General features: G+C 36.6%; 1 protein-coding gene and 1 pseudogene across 25 annotated transcripts in view; both read right to left on the bottom strand.

Annotated features, from left to right (window-relative positions):
• GRIP1 (glutamate receptor interacting protein 1) overlaps positions 1-21,512 on the bottom strand; it is a 726,295-nt gene that overhangs the window by 237,482 nt on the left and 467,301 nt on the right. For 20 of the 24 annotated variants that reach the window (XM_078336115.1, XM_078336116.1, XM_035256174.3 and 17 more), the window contains exon 2: positions 6,768-6,848. The exons of the other annotated variants lie outside the window; for them this stretch is intronic. In XM_078336115.1, coding sequence (XP_078192241.1) covers positions 6,768-6,848 — 81 coding nt within the window. The remainder of the gene's footprint in view (positions 1-6,767; positions 6,849-21,512) is intronic. 24 annotated transcript variants of the gene reach the window in all.
• Positions 1-21,512, bottom strand: part of LOC108593164 (oxysterol-binding protein-related protein 9 pseudogene) — a 72,867-nt pseudogene that overhangs the window by 14,400 nt on the left and 36,955 nt on the right. Inside the window, exon 2 of the transcript XR_013521770.1 lies at positions 6,768-6,848. The product of XR_013521770.1 is annotated as an oxysterol-binding protein-related protein 9 pseudogene (transcript). The remainder of the gene's footprint in view (positions 1-6,767; positions 6,849-21,512) is intronic.

The raw sequence follows: 21,512 nt of genomic DNA, 5'->3' as shown, positions 1-21,512 counted from the left end.
TGGGAAGCTGTTCTGAGTCATATAAGGTCAATAGAAAAGAAATGAGTATTAATAGGCCCAAGTTCTCTATTCAACAGTAAACTATGTAAGATGCTTCTTCACATTCCTCAATGCCAATCAAGCCATAAAACTTTCACCCAGCCTAAAATTCTAAACTCACTTAAAACCCTAGGCTGAAGGTCTACCAAACCCAGGAGTGGGAGAAGTAACCTTTTTCAGTACAAAAGTAATAGAGGGAAAAGACTCTTTCCTTATAGCTCTTATGCACCTATCATCAGTTGATAAAATTTTTCTGAAACTGGAGGCTGTTGCTAGCTGTCATCAGAGTCACTCCAATACTACATGTACCCAGAGTACAACACTGACCAAGTGCCACCACTCCTATAACACAGGAGCTCTCAAACAGGGGGTTTGGGAAATATCAAAGCACAGTCACCACAAAAAAAAGTCCTCTAAATTACATGCTGGAAGAATTATTGTTTAAAAATCACTTGCTGCATATGCACCACTTTATTGTATTTCAGCCAATGTTTACTAAGGCATGAGAGATGTTCAAACATAATAGACCATTGTTTCTCTGAATCACTAATAAAAGCTGCAGCTCTGAACACACAACTCAAGCTGCTGGTTTTGCCTGGTGCTATCTGAGGAGCACTCAGTATGTACTCTCAGCCACAGAGCAAACTGGATCAGTTCTCTGGAGGTGATATTTAATGTGTACCTGCCATAATAAGCAATATGTTCTGCTCTGCATTGCTCTATTTATAGACCAGCTTTTTTCCTCATATGTTTTAGCCCTTTTCTACAAGCAGAACATGTGAATGAATCACTCTTACCTTGTCAATTTTACTATTAAACGGTGCTCTAACTTTTTCCTTGGGTGTTTTAGGACTGCATAGACATTTTCTGGTCAAACAGAAACAAATGAGGCTAGGGGGAACCTCTGGCCTTTCAAAGTCTCTAGCTTCTGGGTGACCTATATTCCATTCATTAGTCTTGGGAAGCAGACATTTTCCTTGGAAATGTCATGTTGAGTGCAGCTTTAAGACCAAATGAGAATATTTGCTGCAGCATTCAATAAGACAGAAAATATGTGGCCAACAGAGACTTTGTTTCACTTTTTTTTTAGGAAAGTATGCCAGTCTTAGGGTCACAGATTCCTCACAGAGAAAAATCCACCTTCTGACTTTTGCTTACTCATTCATTCCACAAGTATTAATCAAATACCTAATATTTGCTAAGCACTGTTCTATGCACTGGAGACTACAGGTTAATAAGACATATAGAATACCTGCCCTCCTATAGCTTACATTTTAGCTAGGAACTGAGAAATAAAAAAATAATAAATTTATCAGTTGATTTAAGATGGTGATAACTACTATGGAAAACAAAACAAGACACTGGAGAGGGGCAGAATCTCAGGTACATTTGCAACGCTATCAGTCTTGACTTTATAATGGTAGAAACTTATCTCTAAAGAAGCAAAGTAATTTACCTACTTTCTTATATATTCAGTAATTTTAACACTGGTAAACATAATTAATTTTAGGTTCTTTCTTCAGGCTGATACTGAGTGGCTTTGGCAGAATACACCTTGGCCCTTAGTTCACATTGTCATCACTTTGGTCCACTGGGACACTTTCTAGGATGCAGGGACAGCCTTACTGAGCACAAAGGTGTTTTTCCTTTGGTATTTTCCCCATGTTGGTCATGTCCTCATTAATAGCAGATTCTGCCTTAGTGTCTTTGGGCAGCAACTGCGTACTTTGTATGACATTTAATACTTGCTTGATTTAACTGACTTTGGTTTCTCATCGCTGAGATGAACTTATTTTTTTGTCTTCGTACTTTGTATGACATTTAATACTTGCTTGATTTAACTGACTTTGGTTTCTCATCGCTGAGATGAACTTATTTTTTTGTCTTATTTTATTTTTTACTTTTTGAGAGAGGGTCTTACTCTGTCAATGAGGCTGGAGAACAGTGGTGCAATCATGACTCACTGCAGCCTTGATTTCCTGGCTCAGGCTGTTCTCCCACCTGAATGTCCTTAGTAGCTGGGATCACAGGTGCATGCCACCATGCACAGCTGATTTTTGTAGAGACAGGGTTTCACCACAGTGCCCAGGTTGGAACTCCCAAGTTCAGGAAATCCACCCACCTCTATCTCCCAAAGTTCTGGGATTACAGGTGTGAGCCACTGCATCCAGCCTCACTCATTTTTTTTTTTTGGAGGCGCTCAATAGTAGAAATAACCAGATTAAGCAGAACCAGGCATTTACACACCTGAACAGTGGTATAACTGTAAAGTCCTAGTGTAAAAGTCACACTATATATCTTCTGTAATAATGAAAATTTACACAAATGAAGCATCCAATAATATGAGTAACAAATACAGGAAAAATATGGAACAGAGAGGGCAGAACCTAAAAATTCCTGTTGATGCCTCTTAAGGTTACCAGCTCCTCCCTGGTGTCAAGGATATGGTATTATGGGGATTATTTTCCAGACTTTGATTGTTCAATAGATGTTGACCTTTCCTGAATGTATTCTAACCAGCTTGACTGTATACATCTTAGACTACTGGACATTTCAAACTCTCAGCTTCATATTTTTACAGTTCGCTTCCAAATATGTAAATGTTAGCAGCAAGAAAGACTGATGTAAACTTTATTCCCTTATGACAAAATTGATGAGTTTTTTTTCTTACATTCTAGGAGAGGAAAAAAAAATCCCACACAAATGTTCATGGCATTATTCTGGATGCAGATTTAAGCAAATTTTCTCGTGTGCACTAAAGTTTAGAAATGTAACAGATATGAATATTTGACATTTTCCTGTATTTGTCAATTGTCCAGAATTCTTTGAGCAATTAGTCAAAACTGACCTAGCAAAGAAAGATGTCCTATACAGAAAGAGGAGTCAAGTCAAATAAGTAATAGGCTTTGAGGCCAAGTGTAGTATCCTGTCTTCCCCTCACAAATATGAGACAGACATGGTTAAATGCTTCATCTCTAAGCGGGCAGGCCACAAATTATTGCAAATTATGTCAAACTCAAAGTTTCTACAGATTTTCTCTAATTATTTGGATAAACCCTTCAAGTGGTCAAACTTCATTTCACCTGTGATCTGTCAAATAAAGGAGAATCAGATCAATAGATTCTTTTTAACAGACATTGATATATGGTAGAATCTGTTAGTTCTAAATACCTTTGTCCTTGGAATTTATTTTTGAAAACTAATGGGTAGGAATGAGATTCAAAACACAGCTCCCTAATGTTTTTAATTGAACATTAATTTTCTAACATAAACTTAAACTTTGGTGTTATAGGAACACTCATGTCATTTTTTACTATCATCATTATTAAAAATTTCATAAAACCATATAAACAACTAAAAAATCTTTTATTCTTACATTTTATTCCATATGAGACATGATTAAAATGACAAGTTCGTAAAAATAACATGAATAATGTATTTTGCTTTTATCCAAAGCAAATGCATTTTGCTCCTAAGAGTGTTTAATCAATTTCATTTTTCAGGAAGAGGAAAGGAGGGTGATAAAAGAATTTATGGTTAGAACTGGTATTTAATGAAAGACATGTATTTGGCTTGTGATTATAAAATAATTGCTGTAATTATTTTGAGTTTATTTAGGAGTTATGGATTTTGACATGAATAAAAGGAAATTATGATTCTATTAACATTCAAATTTCTCTGTTTCGGACAGAATTGTTAAAAGTTACTCTGTTTTAGTCATGGAATAGTAGAGTCCATGTTAAGAAATCTTATGTCTGTGTATGTATATAAATGTTCACTTCCAGAAGCACCTGATCTACATTTATAGAATAAGTTTCAAAGAACAGCTTAAAATATAAAACTTAGATAGAGAAGCTTAAGATACCTTCTGCTACTTTACACTCTTTTTCCACTACATTTCTCCCTATTCATCAGAGAAAGTGCTAATATGAATGGTCAAATCTAATCACCATCTTTGGACCACTGGAAGTAAAGCTTTAGGGAAGATGTGGGCAAAAGCCATAGCTCTGTTAACATTTCAGCCACCTTGTGTTTGCTTACTCCCCAGCAGCTGGCATAGGTCAATGATCCTGGAGTTGCATTTTACTTGGAAGGGGCCTCTGCATTCAGAAGGTTAGAAACTAGTACATTAGCCAAGCTCTCCTTTAAGTCTTCTTTTCATTGGTGCACATTTCTCTAGAGGCATCTTTCTGTGCTAACGGGATGTTAAACATTACCTTGAGAGATCTAGGATTTAAGAGTGAGCACAGGAGAAGGAGACTAAGGTGGTAAACTTCCATCTACCTCAAGTTTGTCCAAACCACAGTCCATAGGCTTGTAATACCACCCAGGATGGATTTGAATACAACCCAACACAAATTCGTAAATGTTTTTAAAACATTATGAGATTTTTGTGTGTGTCTTTTCTTTTTTCTTTTTTAGTTCATCAGCCATCATTAGTGTTAGTGTATTTTATGTGTGGCCCAAGACAATTCTTCTTCCAATATGGCCCAGGGAAGCCAAAAGATTGGACTATCCTGAATTCCAGCTCTTACAGTTTTATATGGTCCAACTTAGCCCATCAGGAGACCACATCAAGATTTTCCAGCTTAAGCTCTGGTGAATAATAAAGAGGATACATTTACTTGGCCTTTTCCTCTATGCATTTTTCTCCCTCTCATGGACTTAGTGGGGGCAAAAGTGGAGATGGTAGGTAATTGGTCAAGACTTCTGGATGTTGGGTTTTACCTCTCTTCAAGTTACTTCTTAGCCAAAGATATAAGGATACTCCCTTCTTTTTGTCAGAACAAGAGTTCATAGGTACTTTTAAGTAAGACAGTAAGGGATCAGAGAACTCCATGAGTCAGTCAGGAAGCAGTTTCCAAGAAGTTTGTTAATTCTCTCCTTAAGATCCTATTAAGTAATAAGCTGCTATTAACCATTTGGTTTCTTAGCCCTCTGGCTGGTGCAATCTTTTTCTTTAGCTGTTCTAAATGACTAAGAATATTCTGAACACTCTTAATACCTCCGGCCCCTACCTTAAGAGAGATTAACAAAAAGGGGTTTATCAATGGTCAAGCTCCAGGAAAACATCTTGTAAAGCTTACCAAAAGTTAATGATTCCAGTGACTTTTAAATCTAACATAAAGGGAAGGAAAAGGCAAAATTCATGATGAAGAATAATGTGTGCCACAAACTAAGGATTATGATGAACCAATTCTGTGTATTTATCATATAACTTAAAAAACTACATAATGACTTTAAGAAAAAGGAAGGCCTTCGAATGTATTGTCATTTAGAATGTGGCACTAGAGAACTCATGAAAAGAAAACACTGATATAATAGGATATTTGCTTAGTATTCCATAGAGTTGTAAGGACAATGGGAAGTCTCTTGCTTCTTCCCAACAGAGGAATACTGAGTACCAGTGAATGGAGAGCAGCCAAGAATGAATTGATGGGTAACTGATATTCCTGAACTTCAAACTTGGGATAGTTTTTAACACTGATAAGGAGATAACACAGACCAGAGCTGACTATAATAGTTTTTCTAAATGTGACCAGCATGAAAAATAATTTTTTATAGGATGAAATAGAAGAAATGTCAGCACTAGGTGATGCCATCCAATTGCAGAATTCAAATTGCTTCAAGGCACCAAAACAAGGATATGTAACATATTCATAATATGTGTCTTCATAAGTCCTGTACTTTCAAAATGAATCTAAGCCTTTGGAATAAGAGTGAAAATAACCACCTGAAATATTTATAAAAATAAAGAATAATCATGAAGAGGGTTACTCACAAATGGGATTCATCTTGCTATTTATTCAAATGGAAAATTCTTTCTTTCATTTTCATATTTGCCAAACCATTCCATTTAATGTAGGAAACACCACTTTGTTTCTCCTGAACTGCTACAACTGTTGTACTCTAAAATCCTGTAGCTAAGGTTTAGCTCTAGTCAGTTTGCTTGTATAAAATTTATTATACATCATTTTAAATAAATGCTTAGATGCACTAATGCTTTTAACCCTTCTGAGTACAATTGCTTCTACAAGGAATTTTTCCATGAATCACCTAGTTTAGATGGTTTGAATAACATTTTGAATTTCCTTTCCCCTTTAATTTCAGAACTTACATGTATTTGTGTCATTTGCAAATCAAAGCCTCAAAGTATTAAAGTTTTGGGGTAAAAATGTTTAAAGATATTTCTTCAAAATGTTTTGCTGAAGAAACAGAGATATCACTCATTGTACTACGAAAATATAAATCACACTTTCCTAAGGAAACAAAAATCACAAAATTTTACAAGAGTTATCCAATGGAAGCAAGTTTAGGTTCAAAGAGATGAGAAGAAAGGAGTAATTTTGTATTCAGCATACATGATCTGTTGCAGCAATTGTGAATCCCTTATTTCTGCCAACTATGGCTCAGTAAGGAAATGGATGCTATTGTGAAAGTCATCCCCTGAAAACAGAGATGAGAGTAAGTAAATGAGTGAGGTTGATACAAATTCAAGTCATTTTGCAAAGGATTTTTACAATGATGGATTACAAGACGAATTCTCACAAGTTGGCAAGGTTTTCCAAAGTCTAGTTTTATGAATATTTATACAGAATTTAGTATATACTCTGTGAAATAACATTATTTGTTTATTTATTTAGTTTACCAAGTTGGAATTATTTAGGATCACCAAATAATAGGATTCAAAAGTAAAACAGCTGAAAAATCCAACAGTCTGGTCTAACCTGGGATGCTCTGTCTCCTCACAGCCAATGCTCCATCAGGCGGCTTTGTCTGGCTGGCGGATTTAGTGTAGGGACTCTCATCTGCAAAGGTACAATGAAGCGTTTGGTTAATTTCCATCCAGTTTCTAATGCAGTGAAGATTTTTAATGGATTGCAATCCTTCTGCGAGAGAAAAGTGGTATAGTACAGTGGAAAGTGTTGGTAGGCCTGGGTCCTAAACTTGGCTAACAGCGGGATAAATCTTTGAAAATGTTGTGAATATGTTTCTTCCCTTATAAAAAAGGGATAAAATTCTCATCTACCTCTTAGGGTTGTCAGGATCAAAAGCTCTAGTGCTCTTGAAGATGTTTATAAAATGGTAAGAAGTAGGTAAATACAGGATACCAATTGTCACCTACATTCATGGATAAATAAGTACCAGTGAATAGGTGTAACAAAGACAAAGAAGAAATAAAATGGCTCAGTGGGCACTAAGAATAATCAGGTAGAAGAATAAAGAAAATAAAAAGAAAGGTAATATTTCAGATAAGCAGATGACAGAGTGTTAGTATTGCAAGGGAAATAAAGACACTCAGAGTTAGTAGGTTCCTCCTGGGAGTGTGAACTGGCAGCCAGTGCAAAGCAGAGGGACAGAGATGTTCAGAGGAAGGACCAGAGGAAGTTAGGTTGAGAATAGGGAAGGAACGATGGTTTGGCAAAAGAAGACACATATTGCAATGATCTGGTTTGTGCTCTTTTAGAAAGAGATGAAAATAACTTGCAGAATTATTAAAAGAGCAACTGTAAAGACAGAAGGTCTAAAGCTTAATGTAGCTGTGAGAGTTAGGCAAGAAGCTGAATGATTAAAACAAGAGGTGACAAGATCATGGAGACAATGGGTCCATTCAGTGCTAAGTAAGGTGATTTTTTTAACCTAGGAAATGATTTTATGTGGCTAGGAATAAAGGAGTAGTGATCTAGGATGGCAAATATTAAGGTTAAAATAGAAAGGAGCAGTTCTTCCTAATTGGAATGGGGCATTCATAAAAAGTAAAAGACATGTCTGAGTAACAACTTTAAAAATTTTAAGAATAAGATGTACATGGCTTGAGTAAATAGAATGTAAAATAATTATCTAGCATATTCAGTCAAGCTAGATAACCTAAATGACACTGCTGGCCACACTATAAGATGTATTATTGTTGTTAACATTTTATAATAGCAGGAAATTGTTAAAGAATTTAAAGGAATCATATTGTGTATGACCAACTATTAAATATAACAAGAATTTATTCAGAACAAGACTTTATCATCTGAGAACATTAATTCTCCCAACTAAATGCTTTGTGTTTCAAAATTGAGAAACTCATTTCCTCTCTAGGATGAACTTCTGGTTTGAAATGATTCATGATTTCTTCATAAAACTAACAAGGTCTTTATAAGCAATGACAAAAGGAAAAGATTAACACTGCTGTAAGTAGCAATTAACTTAAAAAATAGAAGTCATGCTGTTTCATGTTTATATTTAATTTGTCACACAATTCTTTATATTCTTCCAACCATAAACTACCAACTTTCAGACACCAAACCAATCAACATTATCATTTTTGCTTTAGAAGTGCTATCTTAGGTCTTCGACTCTTCTCTTTGCAAACACCATTTTGAGTATGATCAAAACCCACAAAACAAAATACAAAAATGCAAACATTACACTATAAATGTCTCCTTTGCCCCACCATTGTCACTTGAATATTCGAGTGCTTGTCACATAGTGTTAATTTAATAAACAGGCAATATGCTTTATTTAGCACCTTCTAAAACGTACTATGTATTAAAACCTGGGATTCTTATAACACTGCTTTAAAAATGTATTTCTTTTCATTGTCCGAAACTTTGAAACAGTATATTTACGAGCATAGAGCACTGAGGCAGGAAATAATCACAACCACCAGGCTTAGGTATGGCATCTTGGAAGCCTAAAAGCTTTCCTCAGTTTTAGATTTGTCAAGATTCCAGCCAATTAAAGTCTTGAGTTGAATCCAGTGTTGGATTTTTATAAAGGGCAGTAAGAGATTTCCCAGGAGACTCTGGGGTTATCTGCACTCCATGCTCTATTTTAAGGAATTATTTCTTTAGAATTTAAGTAGTCAACCCTGGTAAAATGGCTTTCTCATTTATATTTGAAAACAACTTCCTTGATTTAGAACTGAGATTGTCTAGTTGAGCACATCCTTAAAAGGTTGAAACTGAATTATAGATGACCACCTGGCCAGCCTCTTCATCACCACCCCCAACCTCCACTCCTGCTCCCAGTATCAAGAGTGACCTTACTGAGCACAGGCAAAAGTAAATAATTATCTAGAAGCCAAATCTTGTATCGGCTAAAGGACCAGAATGAAAAAGTTCCGTGTTATCTAATGTTGTTTAAGCAGTGTTATTGCTTTCACTCTGATTGCCAAAGCCAATCAGTGTGAAAGCAATAATTCCTAATGGAAGGGAGGCAGAGGCTTGGCAACATTGATCATGAGCATTAAGGAGAGCAGAGCAGCAGAGCAGCATGGCACAATAAAACACTTAGTTTTTAAGGAGACTTTCCTTAAGAATGTCTCTTCATTTTAAATACCTTAGAGGCACCATGGCCTTTTATAAAAAGCTACCCATCACAGAATGAACACCAGCTCTCTCGATGTGATTTACTGTAAGTCAGCTCTTGATTAAAACTTGTTTGAAAATAGAAATGGAGGAAAGACACTGAATGAATCTGTGGCTGATAGCTCCACAGTAGGATACTAAAGGACAAGAATGTCCAGGGTGTATTTCTCATCCCTGAGCATAAAGTCATGGAGAGCTATGGAGGCTTCTATCTTCTCTTGTATTCCTTAATGCAGCTTTAGAGATACATCCCTAGAATTTCATGCTTCTAAGGGATAATCTAGACCACTCTTTCATTATAAATGGAACTGAGGCCCAGAAAGATAAATTTATAGAAGGACACACATCTAAATTGAGTCTAGATGGAATTTTTTAAATTCTTAGTCCCAGGTTCTTTCTTCTTTATTTCCTTTTGGATAGACAATAAGATTTCATAGGTCATTGGGTCCACATGTTGCTGTGTCACGGAAGTGAGTGATTGGGCCCACTGTATCAGCAGAGACGTTGTATGGTGTAAGTTAATTGCTACAGTGAAGTCTTTGAAAATGAGCCTGAGCCACACAGTCAATCTTTTTTGTGTGTATATAAATTGCATTCTTCCTTCCTCCACATATTTGTTGCCTAAAGCAAACAACACTTAAAAATGGTACTACAGAATTAATTTATCCTTTAGTTCATTTCTTTGAAGATAACATTTAAAAGCAATGTCAATATAGCTCACTGTTCCTCAGGATGAGCCTTAAAAGACTCACTGAATTATAAAATCTATGTTAATACTTTTCCTTTGTTTCATTGGAGAGATACTAACAAGGTTTTCAAGTTCTATCTAAATATATACATGAATAAAAAATCAGGTCAGATGACAAGGAAAGAAATCAATCAGAACAGTACTTGGCACATCATAGGCATTCACTAAATGTTTGGTGATAGAATATGTGAATGAATTCTATTCACTTTTTCTAACTAGAGCATTTATTGTAAACAAAGAACCTGAAAAAAGTCTAACATTTGTTATAAGCTAGATTCCCTCCTGCCTCTGCTCTTCTTTCTCTAGGTTGATAGCCTATTCCTTTTAAAGTCACGTCATCGCCCAATAGCTATTAAGTATTGACTTAATGCGAAAAATCTGACTCTTTATAAAACTGGTATTAAAATATATTTCCTTTCATTTTTCATTCAGGCTATAGAAGGATTTATTGATCAACCTTTAAAATTATATCTTTAAACGAAAGAATTATGATTTTCATAGCAGACTCTCAGCCCAGATTTGGATGATCATATTAACATGGGATTCTCACTAAAAGTCACTACAGGGGCAAAGCAGACATTCAGCTAGTGAGCTACTGCTCACTTAAATGAATGTTTCAAGCAATCATTAAGAGCATCTCAGAGTATCAGCGTTGCCAGCCTTTTCTAATGACATCTTAGAAGCTAGGTAATCACTGTCACACATATGGCCCTCCGCAGGGTCTTCTTATGTGCTGGTCACAGTAAGGAAGAACAGAGGTCCCTTTAGAGTGACATCTCATGAGGCTAGGGAAAAATGCCCTCCATTAAGAGGGAGAATTGACATGGTGACAAAGGCACAGAAAGGGTTAGTCAAGCATACACTTAAAACAGAAGAACAATAGGGGGGACCATCTGTCCCTCTCATTCCCCCAAATTTGGTCAGTCTTCTCATAAGCCAAACACAGGAGGGGCAAACAAAGATAATTTGTTTTGATCACATATTCCAAAAGAAGCTGATGTTTATAAACTTGGAAAGCAACCAGCCGTCACCTAAGCCGCAATGCTTCACTCTGCATCACAAACCGCCTATGCTGGAGCTGGGAGAAACACATCATGAGGAAGGCACTCAGGTCCTCTCACGCTCTCAAATCCTCCAATGTTTGCCTGGCACCAAACAGCATCCTTGTGTCATCAGGCTGGTTCCTGCCTCACCATTTCCTGAGATTCTCATTTCTCACTCTGGGCTATGCAGAGGAACCTGATACGAATATGGTTTCAGGAATATGGTTTCAAGGCTGTGTTCAAAGCCTTGCTAAAGAAAGAAAATTTAATTTCTTTTGGCTGAGACTAATCAGCCTAGGCTAAACAATTCCTAGCAACTTATTATGCACAACTGAGGCACCTGCTAAGCCGGCAGACCCCTTAACATCTTGATTAGGAAAAAAAAGGCATTTGGTACAGTTAAACATTATGACCATTTCCTAGCAGTGAGGAGACAGGCATGCCATGCCACAGTGCTCGTGCATGTCCTTGTAAACTCAGAAGAAAAGTCTGGTTTTCATTCCACTGCAAACAAAACAATCTGTCCTTTGAATTCAATTAAATGCCACACAATTTACTGCCTACTATGTGCGAACTAAGACTCAAAGTAGATAAAAGATAATGAAACTTTCAATGGAGTGGTGATGGCGTAATCATTACTCCCTACATTTGAGACTAGAACACGGTACTGGATTACCCAATGGGGAGAATGAGCATGGGCTTAGGGTAGGTGGAAGTGAAGCACAGGGTGAGAAAGGGAGATTCACCACTAGGAATTTATCCAGAATTTTTCAATCAGAAAAACCAAGAAACGAGTCATTTTACACTTTCAGCTAACATGGTAGTTTTGTGTGCTGGGGAACCATAATCTTTTCAGTAATTGGGTCCTGTGAACATTTTATCCCAGTCAGCATGAACATATCACGGCTGCTTCTCTCCCTCAGACACTAGCCTTCCAGGTCCATTTGCTTCCCTGGCAGTTTGATAGCACACTTCACAATTTAAGCAAGATTTCCTGAAGGGTGTTAAGGCTTTTGAGAACAGAACTTAAATATGTCTTTCTCTTCTTGTTAAAATGATGTATAACTACAATCACAGGGCTCCACATAATAAAGAAATTACATTGTTAATAATTCCTGATTCAAATAACCCTATTTTTCCAGGGCCAACCAAAAAGTGCACTCATGATCTCTCCCAGAGTCAGAAGGCTGCCAAGCCCTGCCCAGGCTTCGGCTCTACAGCTTTGGTACATGGAGGCTCTAACATGGAGAGCTGCTTACAACTCATTGAGAGTGAATTAATTTCACTTTCTTCCCTAATCTTATAGAGTGGTCCATTCAGCTAAGTTTACACCAGGAGGGGCGAATGATCTGAGCTTGATGGAAGAAGCAGAGGCAGTGTGCTGTTCTGTGATAGTCTCTTTCCTATGAAAAGATGATTTCCCCCATCTACTTTCCCTCCTCCTTTCTGTTATTTATTTTGCATCTGCATGGCACTAATGTCTATCCTTGACTCTGCAGGTTTCCTTATAGTTTTAAAATTCTGACACAGATATGCTTTATATGCCTAAAGGGACCAGATCTTTTGCTTTTTTTTTTTTTTTTTTTTGAGATAGGGTCTAGCTCTGTCGCTCTGCCTGGAGTGCAGTGGCATGATCATGGTTTACTGCAGCCTCAAACTCCTGAGCTCAAGTGATCCTCCCAGCTCAGTCTCCAAGTAGTTGGGACTGTAGGTGCATACCACCAAGCCTGACTAATTTTTTTTTCTTTATTTTTATAGAGGCTAGGTCTTGCTATGTTGCCCAGGCTGGTCTCAAACTCCTGGTCTCAAGTGATCCTCCCACTTCAGTCTTCCAAAATGCTGGATTACAGGAATGAACCACCACACCTGGCTGTCTTTTACTTTTGAACTTTGAAAAAAAAACCCAACCAAGCAGAGCACAATTTCATTTTAAGAACAAATATACAGTGGTTTCTTCACAATAATTAGAATGTCTTCTAATTAACTACAACCATTAGCCATTTCAGGGATTAAATATTACAGCTAAAATGAATGGTAACCATATAGCTCATGTTGTAGGCCTGTGCTGTAAGACCATTTCTCTCCCTTACTGCTCTATTATCTAACTCTTGCTTCTCAAAATGTGGACCCTAGATGAGCAGCAGGAGCATCACCAGGCAATTGTCAAAAAGGCAGAATCTCAGGCTCCACCTCAATCCATGGAATCAAAGTCTGCATTTAACACAATCTCCAGGTGATTTGTATGCACATTAATGTTTGGAAAGTCTTGTTTCAATTGATATGGACCAACAGCAACTGCACAGGTAGTGAGGATACACCTGTTCCAATGTCTTGCCTGGTTGCATCAGGGGCAGCCTACGAAGTAGCTGGCAGAATGCCAGTCACATCAGCAAACTCCAAGAGTATCCCCAGGCCTGCAATGATCAAATTGCTCATGGAATGGTTTCTTCAAATGGAAAGGAAACTGTTGTAATATTACAGTGTTGAGTGAAATCCATCTTCTCTTTATCCACTTTAAACCTCTCAACAATCCTGAAATGGCTGAATTATGCGAGTAACTAAATTTATCTAAGGTCAGATTCACTGGAGCAAGTGACTGACTGTAATAGTAATCTATTAGTCAATTCACAATTTAAGGTGGAGAGAAGAAATGGTATAAAATTACTACCCCCTAGCTAGTAAAGACAAATGAAAATGAAAAGGAAAATTATATCTGCCTCATGGCAGGGACATGGGGGAAGAATCTTCCATGGCACTGTCTCCTTAAATTCTTTCTCCTCAGATACAAATTTGCTTCCTTGCATCTGCATGGTTCTCCTGGAAGCATGAAGGTCTCAAGCACAGAACCTAGCCTCTGATCTGCACCCAGGGACAAACCGAACTGCAGTGGCCCTGGAGCATCTGGACAACCTTGTGGAAGTGGTCTGTGGTAGCTGGGCTGCTCAGTGATGCCTGAAGGCCTTTTGGGAAAGTAATATCTTTAGCCAGGTTAATTTGTAAATCCTCTCTGAAATTAATGAGCATGAAATTGCACATTTTCTGCCTCAGGCATTCCTATTGCTAATGTGTCTGAATCACAAATGATAACTCCTATGCTTCATCCTAATATTGTTTCCAACAAGGACAGCTGAACCAGTCTGTTAATGGCAGTCACAGACCTGCCTCATCACCGAAGAATCAAAATTTGTCAAGGGTTGGAATCTCTTCCATAAAGTTCATTTTCATTACCATATTAGATCCCAATTAAAAACATTAAAATTTTAAATTCAGTATATCTTTCACATTTTCTATTTGTAGAGAGGGCTGTATGCTTTAAAGCTTTGGTTTCACCATTAGATTAGTCAGCTGACGTTTTCAGTCTCTCATAGGGTCAATAAATTCTTAGAATGACAATTTGGTGCAAAATTTGGATTACTTCAGAGTAGTGAGTATTGCCTATTTAAAACCACATTTTAAATTATCGTTTAAAAAGCACACCATTTGTCAGGGAAAAAGTAGGCATTAACAGGTATAAACTAGCTAGACTATATCTGAATATTCCTGGAAGGCCAAAGAACCAGTGTTTGATTTCATGTAATGGCAACTAGAGCTGAGTGGCAGGACTAACAGCAATAAATAATACATTTGGAGTAAACAAGGTTTCTCCAATTTTTTTTTACTAATGAATATGAAATTTAGAAGTCACTTTCATATATATATATATCTTGATCACAATTTGGACCGGACTAAATTTAGGGAAAAAATTTAAAATAGTACATAGGTTTTCCTAAGATAACTCAAGAAATAAATGTTTAAAATGTCCTCATGGAAAAGACTGAAAGTGATTTTTAAATACTCAAATAACAATGATCAATGATCACAGTTTCAAAACTGAAGCATGTAAATGATTACATCTCTTGACTAAATTGCTTTTTTTCCCCCTTGTTTGGAATCTTTTTTGCATTTTTAATGTAAACTGTAGAGAAAAGAGGGAGTTTTCTGTTAGATCAGGGCTCTCCAAGAGTTCTTCTTTGACATGACACTACTGCAAAGGTTTCCATATTTAGAAATCGAGTATGATAGCTGCTAGAATGAAGTCAAGACTCATGGAAAAACAAGCAGCAGCAACATGCAATCAGGATGACTTCATCTGAAGAGGTCTAAATCTTGTGCCAGCGTGTGAATGAACACTGCTGTCTAGGAAAGTGATCCACATATATCTGTGGGGAGGAGCCATGTAGGATTGATTATTGAGAAGTTAGCCTTTAATGCTCTCACCTGTTGCTCTGACAATCAGTGATACAACAAAATTTCATAACTTTGGTAACTTTAAAACCTGGTTCAGGTATAGTAGCTCACTATGATCTTTCCTTCTTCTTTTCTGTTAATCAAGTGTAATATAAATTGAAACATGTCAACTGCAGGCAAATTATATAAATAAGTGATCAGATAGTCACCACTGCTGAGAAATTTCTAAATAAAATGTAAATAAAAGTATTATCACCATTGTTTAGACTCAGTTTCCAATATATGAAATAAAAATGTCTCTATATCTAGCATCCTGGAAAAATAAAAGGACAATGTATAGTATGTATTTATAACCTTGGGTAACATTTTGGAGCTAAGAGCACAGATGATTTTTCCTAGGGTCACTGGTCTGACTGAGGAACCAGGGCTATATGTGACTGCTTACAGATGTGAAAATCACTGCGTGACTCCCAACTCCCTCTCTCATGTCTTAAGTGTGTAGTGGCCTTAGAAATAATGCTCCAAAGGATGCTCCCAATAAGCCAAGGGAAACCAAGATTTTTCCAGGCATCGATCTTCATTAATTTTCAAAACACTGAAATAAGTGATGGGACTTTGTGGTAATGAAGCAAATGGATTAAGTCAGAAGTTATCAGAGTGCAAAGTAGATGGCAGGAAAAGTAAACCTCAGGTTGAAGTCCCTGATTGTATGTAAGTGATATGAGTTACATGAAGAAAAATGAGAGTTTAATTATAATCATATATTTTTAGATGGCTCTTTCATTATACAACAATGCCATTGGTTTCCTCCATAAGTAATCTAAATAATTTTGTAGAGATCTGTTATTTCCTTCTGAGTTCAGATTGAGTATACTTCAGTCAACCAGAAGCATTTTAAATGTCAATGATACTAATAGCAGTATAAATAATTAGAGCTAATACTTACAGAGCATTAATGAGATGCCAACGTGTCCTAAATCCTTTATATGTACAATCTTATATCTTCTCACAATAATTCAATAAAATGTAAAATAACAAAACAGATAATTTCATTTTACAAAAGGAGTACTGGTTTTAAGAAAGAATTTGTTTGCATCTAAATAGATTTCATGGCAAATCTGAACTGGAACTGCTATTATTATATTAAAGCCAGTCCAGGGTAGGCATATTACAGGCCCAGCACTCTGCTTGGTACCTCACATACATTATCAGTACTCACAACAATGTAATTGCACAGATACAATTACATGACCTGAAGTATGGGGATACAGAGGCTTATAGAGATGAAATTATGTGCCTAAATTTACCCTGAAAGCAAAGTACAAAAATGAGACTTTAACATACGTATCTTCAGAGAGTCTGCTCTTAGTCACCATGATGTACTGTTTACCAAATTGATTCACATCCTTACTTGGAGTGTGTGTGTGTGTGTGTGTGTGTGCAAGGAAAGGCACTTCTTCACATAGTAGCCACTACTGCGTATATTCTATATGACTAAATGTCACTGATATAGGGACTTAGGGCTGCATTTGAAGATCTGAAATTTTGGTTTAGAAAAAAATATATCACCTCAAACTATTTTTAGATATCACTTCTTCATCATGAATTCCTGGTTTAATTTATGATAGAAGATTCAAGATTCTTTCCAGCACGTAAACAAATCACTTGAATTAATGCATTTTAGCCAAGAAGCTCCAAGCATTTTAGACAATGAAATCTGGCTGAATTTATCTAACTCCCACTCTGAGCCAACCATTCTCTACAGAAAGAGCATTTATGAACTGGTTCCTATAAATGGGTTGTCATTTCAAAATGAATAAATACTGGGACACTCTCTTTTCTCCTTTTGTATTCTAGACAAGTTCGTGGCCTGCTGCTTACAGTATTTCAAACCTTTTATGAGTGCTCATGTTACCAGAGTAAGGAATAAATCTTGGACCGGCCACATCTAGCCACATAATGAAGAAAATGGTGGTATGACTTGTGTAGCTGGCAAGGAGATCACAGAGTCCATCTTTACTTTCCCTCTGACTCTCCAGGCTCAGCTCAACAAATAGCCAAGCTCCAGGGAAGAGGTGCTATCAACTCAGTTCTCAGACTCAGGAGTGGCTCATGCAGCAGAGTCACTGGGCAGACAGGCATGAGTTTTTGCTAGACTTAAGAATTTTCTGAGGAGCTTTACAAACCAAGGTAATTAATATCCACTAGCCATTCTTTCCAAGACTGTCATCTCTCCTGGCCTTGGATCATTTCAGGACCTATCTCAGAACTCACTTTTTTACAGACTTCAGTTTTAAAAATTCCCAAATTTAAGCTCAAGTCCTAAGAGTGGGCCAGTGTCATTATACATCACCTTAGAACCAACATCTTCTTGTCTAGTGTGGGCAGCAGGTGGGGACGGAGCAGGGGCAGAAATCACATTTGGATGCCTTGAGAATAACATATTTCATTCACATGCCCCGAATTGTCACATATTTTGCTTTATTAATTCATTGCTGGGTCAAGCAATTGCAGATGACTGCTTATCAAACAGATGACATGTGTTTTTAATACAAGATTTAAGTAGGATTCATAACAGCTGTTAGAATCCAGTGAGTCTGTGCTTTTTGTTATTTAAAGCTGTACTTTGGATACTCTCTGGTTTCATACTGAGGCAGTGATTATACACAAGAAACCTCACGAATGTGTTAGACTAGATTTTTTGTTTTTTTTTTTTTGACAGAGTCTTGTTCTGTTGCCCAGGCTGAAGGTGCAGTGATCTTGGCTCAATGCAACCTCCACCTCCCAGTGTCAAGAGATACTGCTGCCTCAGCCTCTCAATTAGCTGAAACTACTGGTCTGCACCACCATGCCTAGCTAATTTTTGTATTTTTATTAGAGATGGGATTTCACCATGTTGGCCAGGCTGGTCTCAAACTCCTGACCTCAGTGATCAGCCAACCTCAGCCTTCCAAAGTGCTGGGATTTCAGGCATGAGCCACCACACCCAGCCCAGACATAGTTTTTGTATGGCCAACACAATACCATTTTCACTTCACTAGAATTGCACTGTACTGCATAGCTCATACTGTCTGCCACTTACTAGCTTTGTGACCTTGGACAGGTTCAGTTTCATCACCTATAAAATGGAAATAGTAAAGACCACATAGGATTGCTGTGAGGATTGAACAAAACAGTGTAAATAAAGCACCCAGAGTGGTCTGAGTTCAAGAGGTGGTGGCTCTATTCCTTTATCTAGAACAGATGAAGAAGCTGAGTGATAGACAAGAGCCATTAGGAATACCAGAGTAACATGAAACAAATGTTTTTGTTTTTGTTTTTTTTCCCTTAACAGCACTTAGCACACTACCTTGAAATCATCAACCTGCTTATTACCATGCTGTGAACTCCTTTGAGTAGGGGATTTACTTTTACACTCATGGGTATTATTACCCCAATTTTTACAGATAGGAAAACTGAATCTCACAGAAGTTCAAGATCTGTCTAAGGCTAACAAAAGCTAATAAGAATCAGAGACAGGATTCTAACTCAGGTCTGCCTGACACAACAGACCATCTTTTCCACAGTGTTGCACACTGCTTCAGTCGAGAGGGTTTGCACAATCCAGAATCGTTAGTGGAAAGGAGAGAAAACTGGGACCTGATTGCTATAAACTAATCTTGGTGCAACCCAAGCCTATACCTAACTTTCTACCACAATAAGGATGCAGATGCTTGTCATATTTTTGTTATTTTATTTAAGCTAGGAGCTATCATACCTGAGTTTTTACGGAGAAATTCGTTGACATTAAATGGTCTATTATGACTCAATTCGTCAATGGTAAAATAAAAATTAAAACCCAAATGCTTAGATTTAATAATCCAAAGATGACCAAATTATCTTCATTTTCTTCTAAGACAAATTATTCAGACGTACAATTTCCCCACAAATTACTTGCTTGTCTAACTCTCCTTGGATTATGTCTACCCCATCAACTTCACTACTTTCTTCCATAAATCTTGCCTGAACAAAGATTCAGCTTTTACAGTTAATTTGGATAAACAAGGAAAATGCAATTCAATTCCACAAAATGTGAGTGTTTAATTTTGAACCGATTTTGTAGCATTATACTCAGTAGGACTCTTCCAATTTTTTAGTAAATGAGTTATTGACATTTACAAACATCTAGAATAAAAGAAACCATTCCTTCCATCATTGTTTGTCAATTTCATTATTGAATCTGCTTTGGGACATTTCAATCATGAAAGTAATCATGTAAAACTATATTGAATTCTATTAGCAATAATACCTTAGAGGAGGTTCATTTATGATAACTGAAATTTTCTCTGACTCAGTCTCATCAACCATGTATTTTGCCCTAAGGTATCTTAAAAATCACAAAGTCAAAGCTTTAGAAGTATACTCCTAAGGCCTTAACTGAACCCCAGTATATTTTGAAACAGAAAATTTTTATGAAATATAATATTTATAGGCAAGTCAGTCAGAATTTTTCCATGTAAACATTGTTTAAATTTCTAGATCAGTTGAACATCAATGCCTTACAAGAAAATCATAAAGGAATATATATACACACACACACACATATATATATATAAATACACATATATATACAGATACACATATACAAATACATACATACATTTATATATTTAACAGATGCAGACATCTGCATATGTATCTATTTATGAGCACTGCCAAGAAAAAGTATACATATAAACAGTAGATCCAAAAGGACCCCTCAATCCTAAGACATCCCTCCTCTCCTACCCTGCAGGGCAAAATACAATGAGCAAAAGTCAGAAACCACCATCTTTATCTCAGTGACCTCTTCTGGAGCCTTCTGGTAGAATAACTAGGAACTTATACCCAATGGCAAGAACCAAGATTATACAGAGCTTCCGTACTATTATATTTGAGATTGCCATATGACATCTAAAGATGCTTTCAGAGAAACTGTAATTTAGGTTAGAGACAGCCTACAAATATGAAATATATGCAATGCCAGGTTCACAGCTTGTAAAAGAACAGAAGGACAGCTATATGAAAAATTAGTTTATCTCAGTGGTCAAAAGTGATAACTCAACTCAGCCCAACAGATACTGCAGAGGTGGGAATGTGTACCATTTATATGTGTACTATTTATACATCTACTGCATAGAGATGTAGCTTAGAAAAGTTATGCATTTGTGTGCAGATTCACTGAACAATTTGGGTACTGATTTTCAGCACAGTCTACCTTCACATTTCTCCACTGTATAACTACAGCCTTTATTGGCTTCTCTTTTGCTTAAGACAAACTTAACAAAACATTTGACATTTATCGTGAAGGAAAGAGTAAATGACACATAATGGCTATTATGGATACAATAAGAGTAGGATATTTACGTCTTTAACAATTAGGAATGTGTTGCTCAAAATAAGTAAAAGCATTTGTGCATTACCTGAAAATCATCACATTGATATAAACAGAGGTCATACAACTGAAATATGTCAGCATCACTGATGTCACTCCTGTCAGCATCTTCCCTCTAGGAGGCGATTTCAAATGACATTTTTTTCATTCCAATTATGAGAACATTAGCTAAAAATCTACTAGGTCAAAAAATTCTTTTTGATAGATCAAGTAGAAAGCTTTGCTACCTCTGTTCAATATCTACGAACTTAATTGAGAAAAGATGTTAAATTTAGTGGAGAAAGACCAGAAAGCCTCAAGCAACTCGCATAATTAGACCATCTTTTCCCATTGCCTTTATCTTTTTTCTTTTGACCCTAGAACTTCCTTTTTTCATTTCATATTTGTGCATAATGAAGATTAAATATAGTGCAAAGGCTGAACTCTCATTCTGTAAGCCCTCAGAAACGTTTGAGGAATAGTTGTTCTATGACTAATGTCTATAAAAATTACAGATTGATATATAGCCATGAAATGATTTTCTTCTCATTTAGGCTCTGAATTATGTAAACCTATTATAAATTTTATAAATATAAAGAAGGCATACATTTACCACATTTATTTTTTCTGCCATCAGCCAAGATAAGCTGATTGAAAATGTGAGAGAAGGCAATTTTTAATTTTTCTTCCTAAGGTTTATAGCA

Source organism: Callithrix jacchus, chromosome 9 (assembly GCF_049354715.1).
Source record: "Callithrix jacchus isolate 240 chromosome 9, calJac240_pri, whole genome shotgun sequence".
Taxonomy (NCBI): Eukaryota; Metazoa; Chordata; class Mammalia; order Primates; family Cebidae; genus Callithrix; species Callithrix jacchus.
Note: the sequence above shows the minus strand (reverse complement) of the source record. Positions and strands in the feature narration are given on the sequence as shown.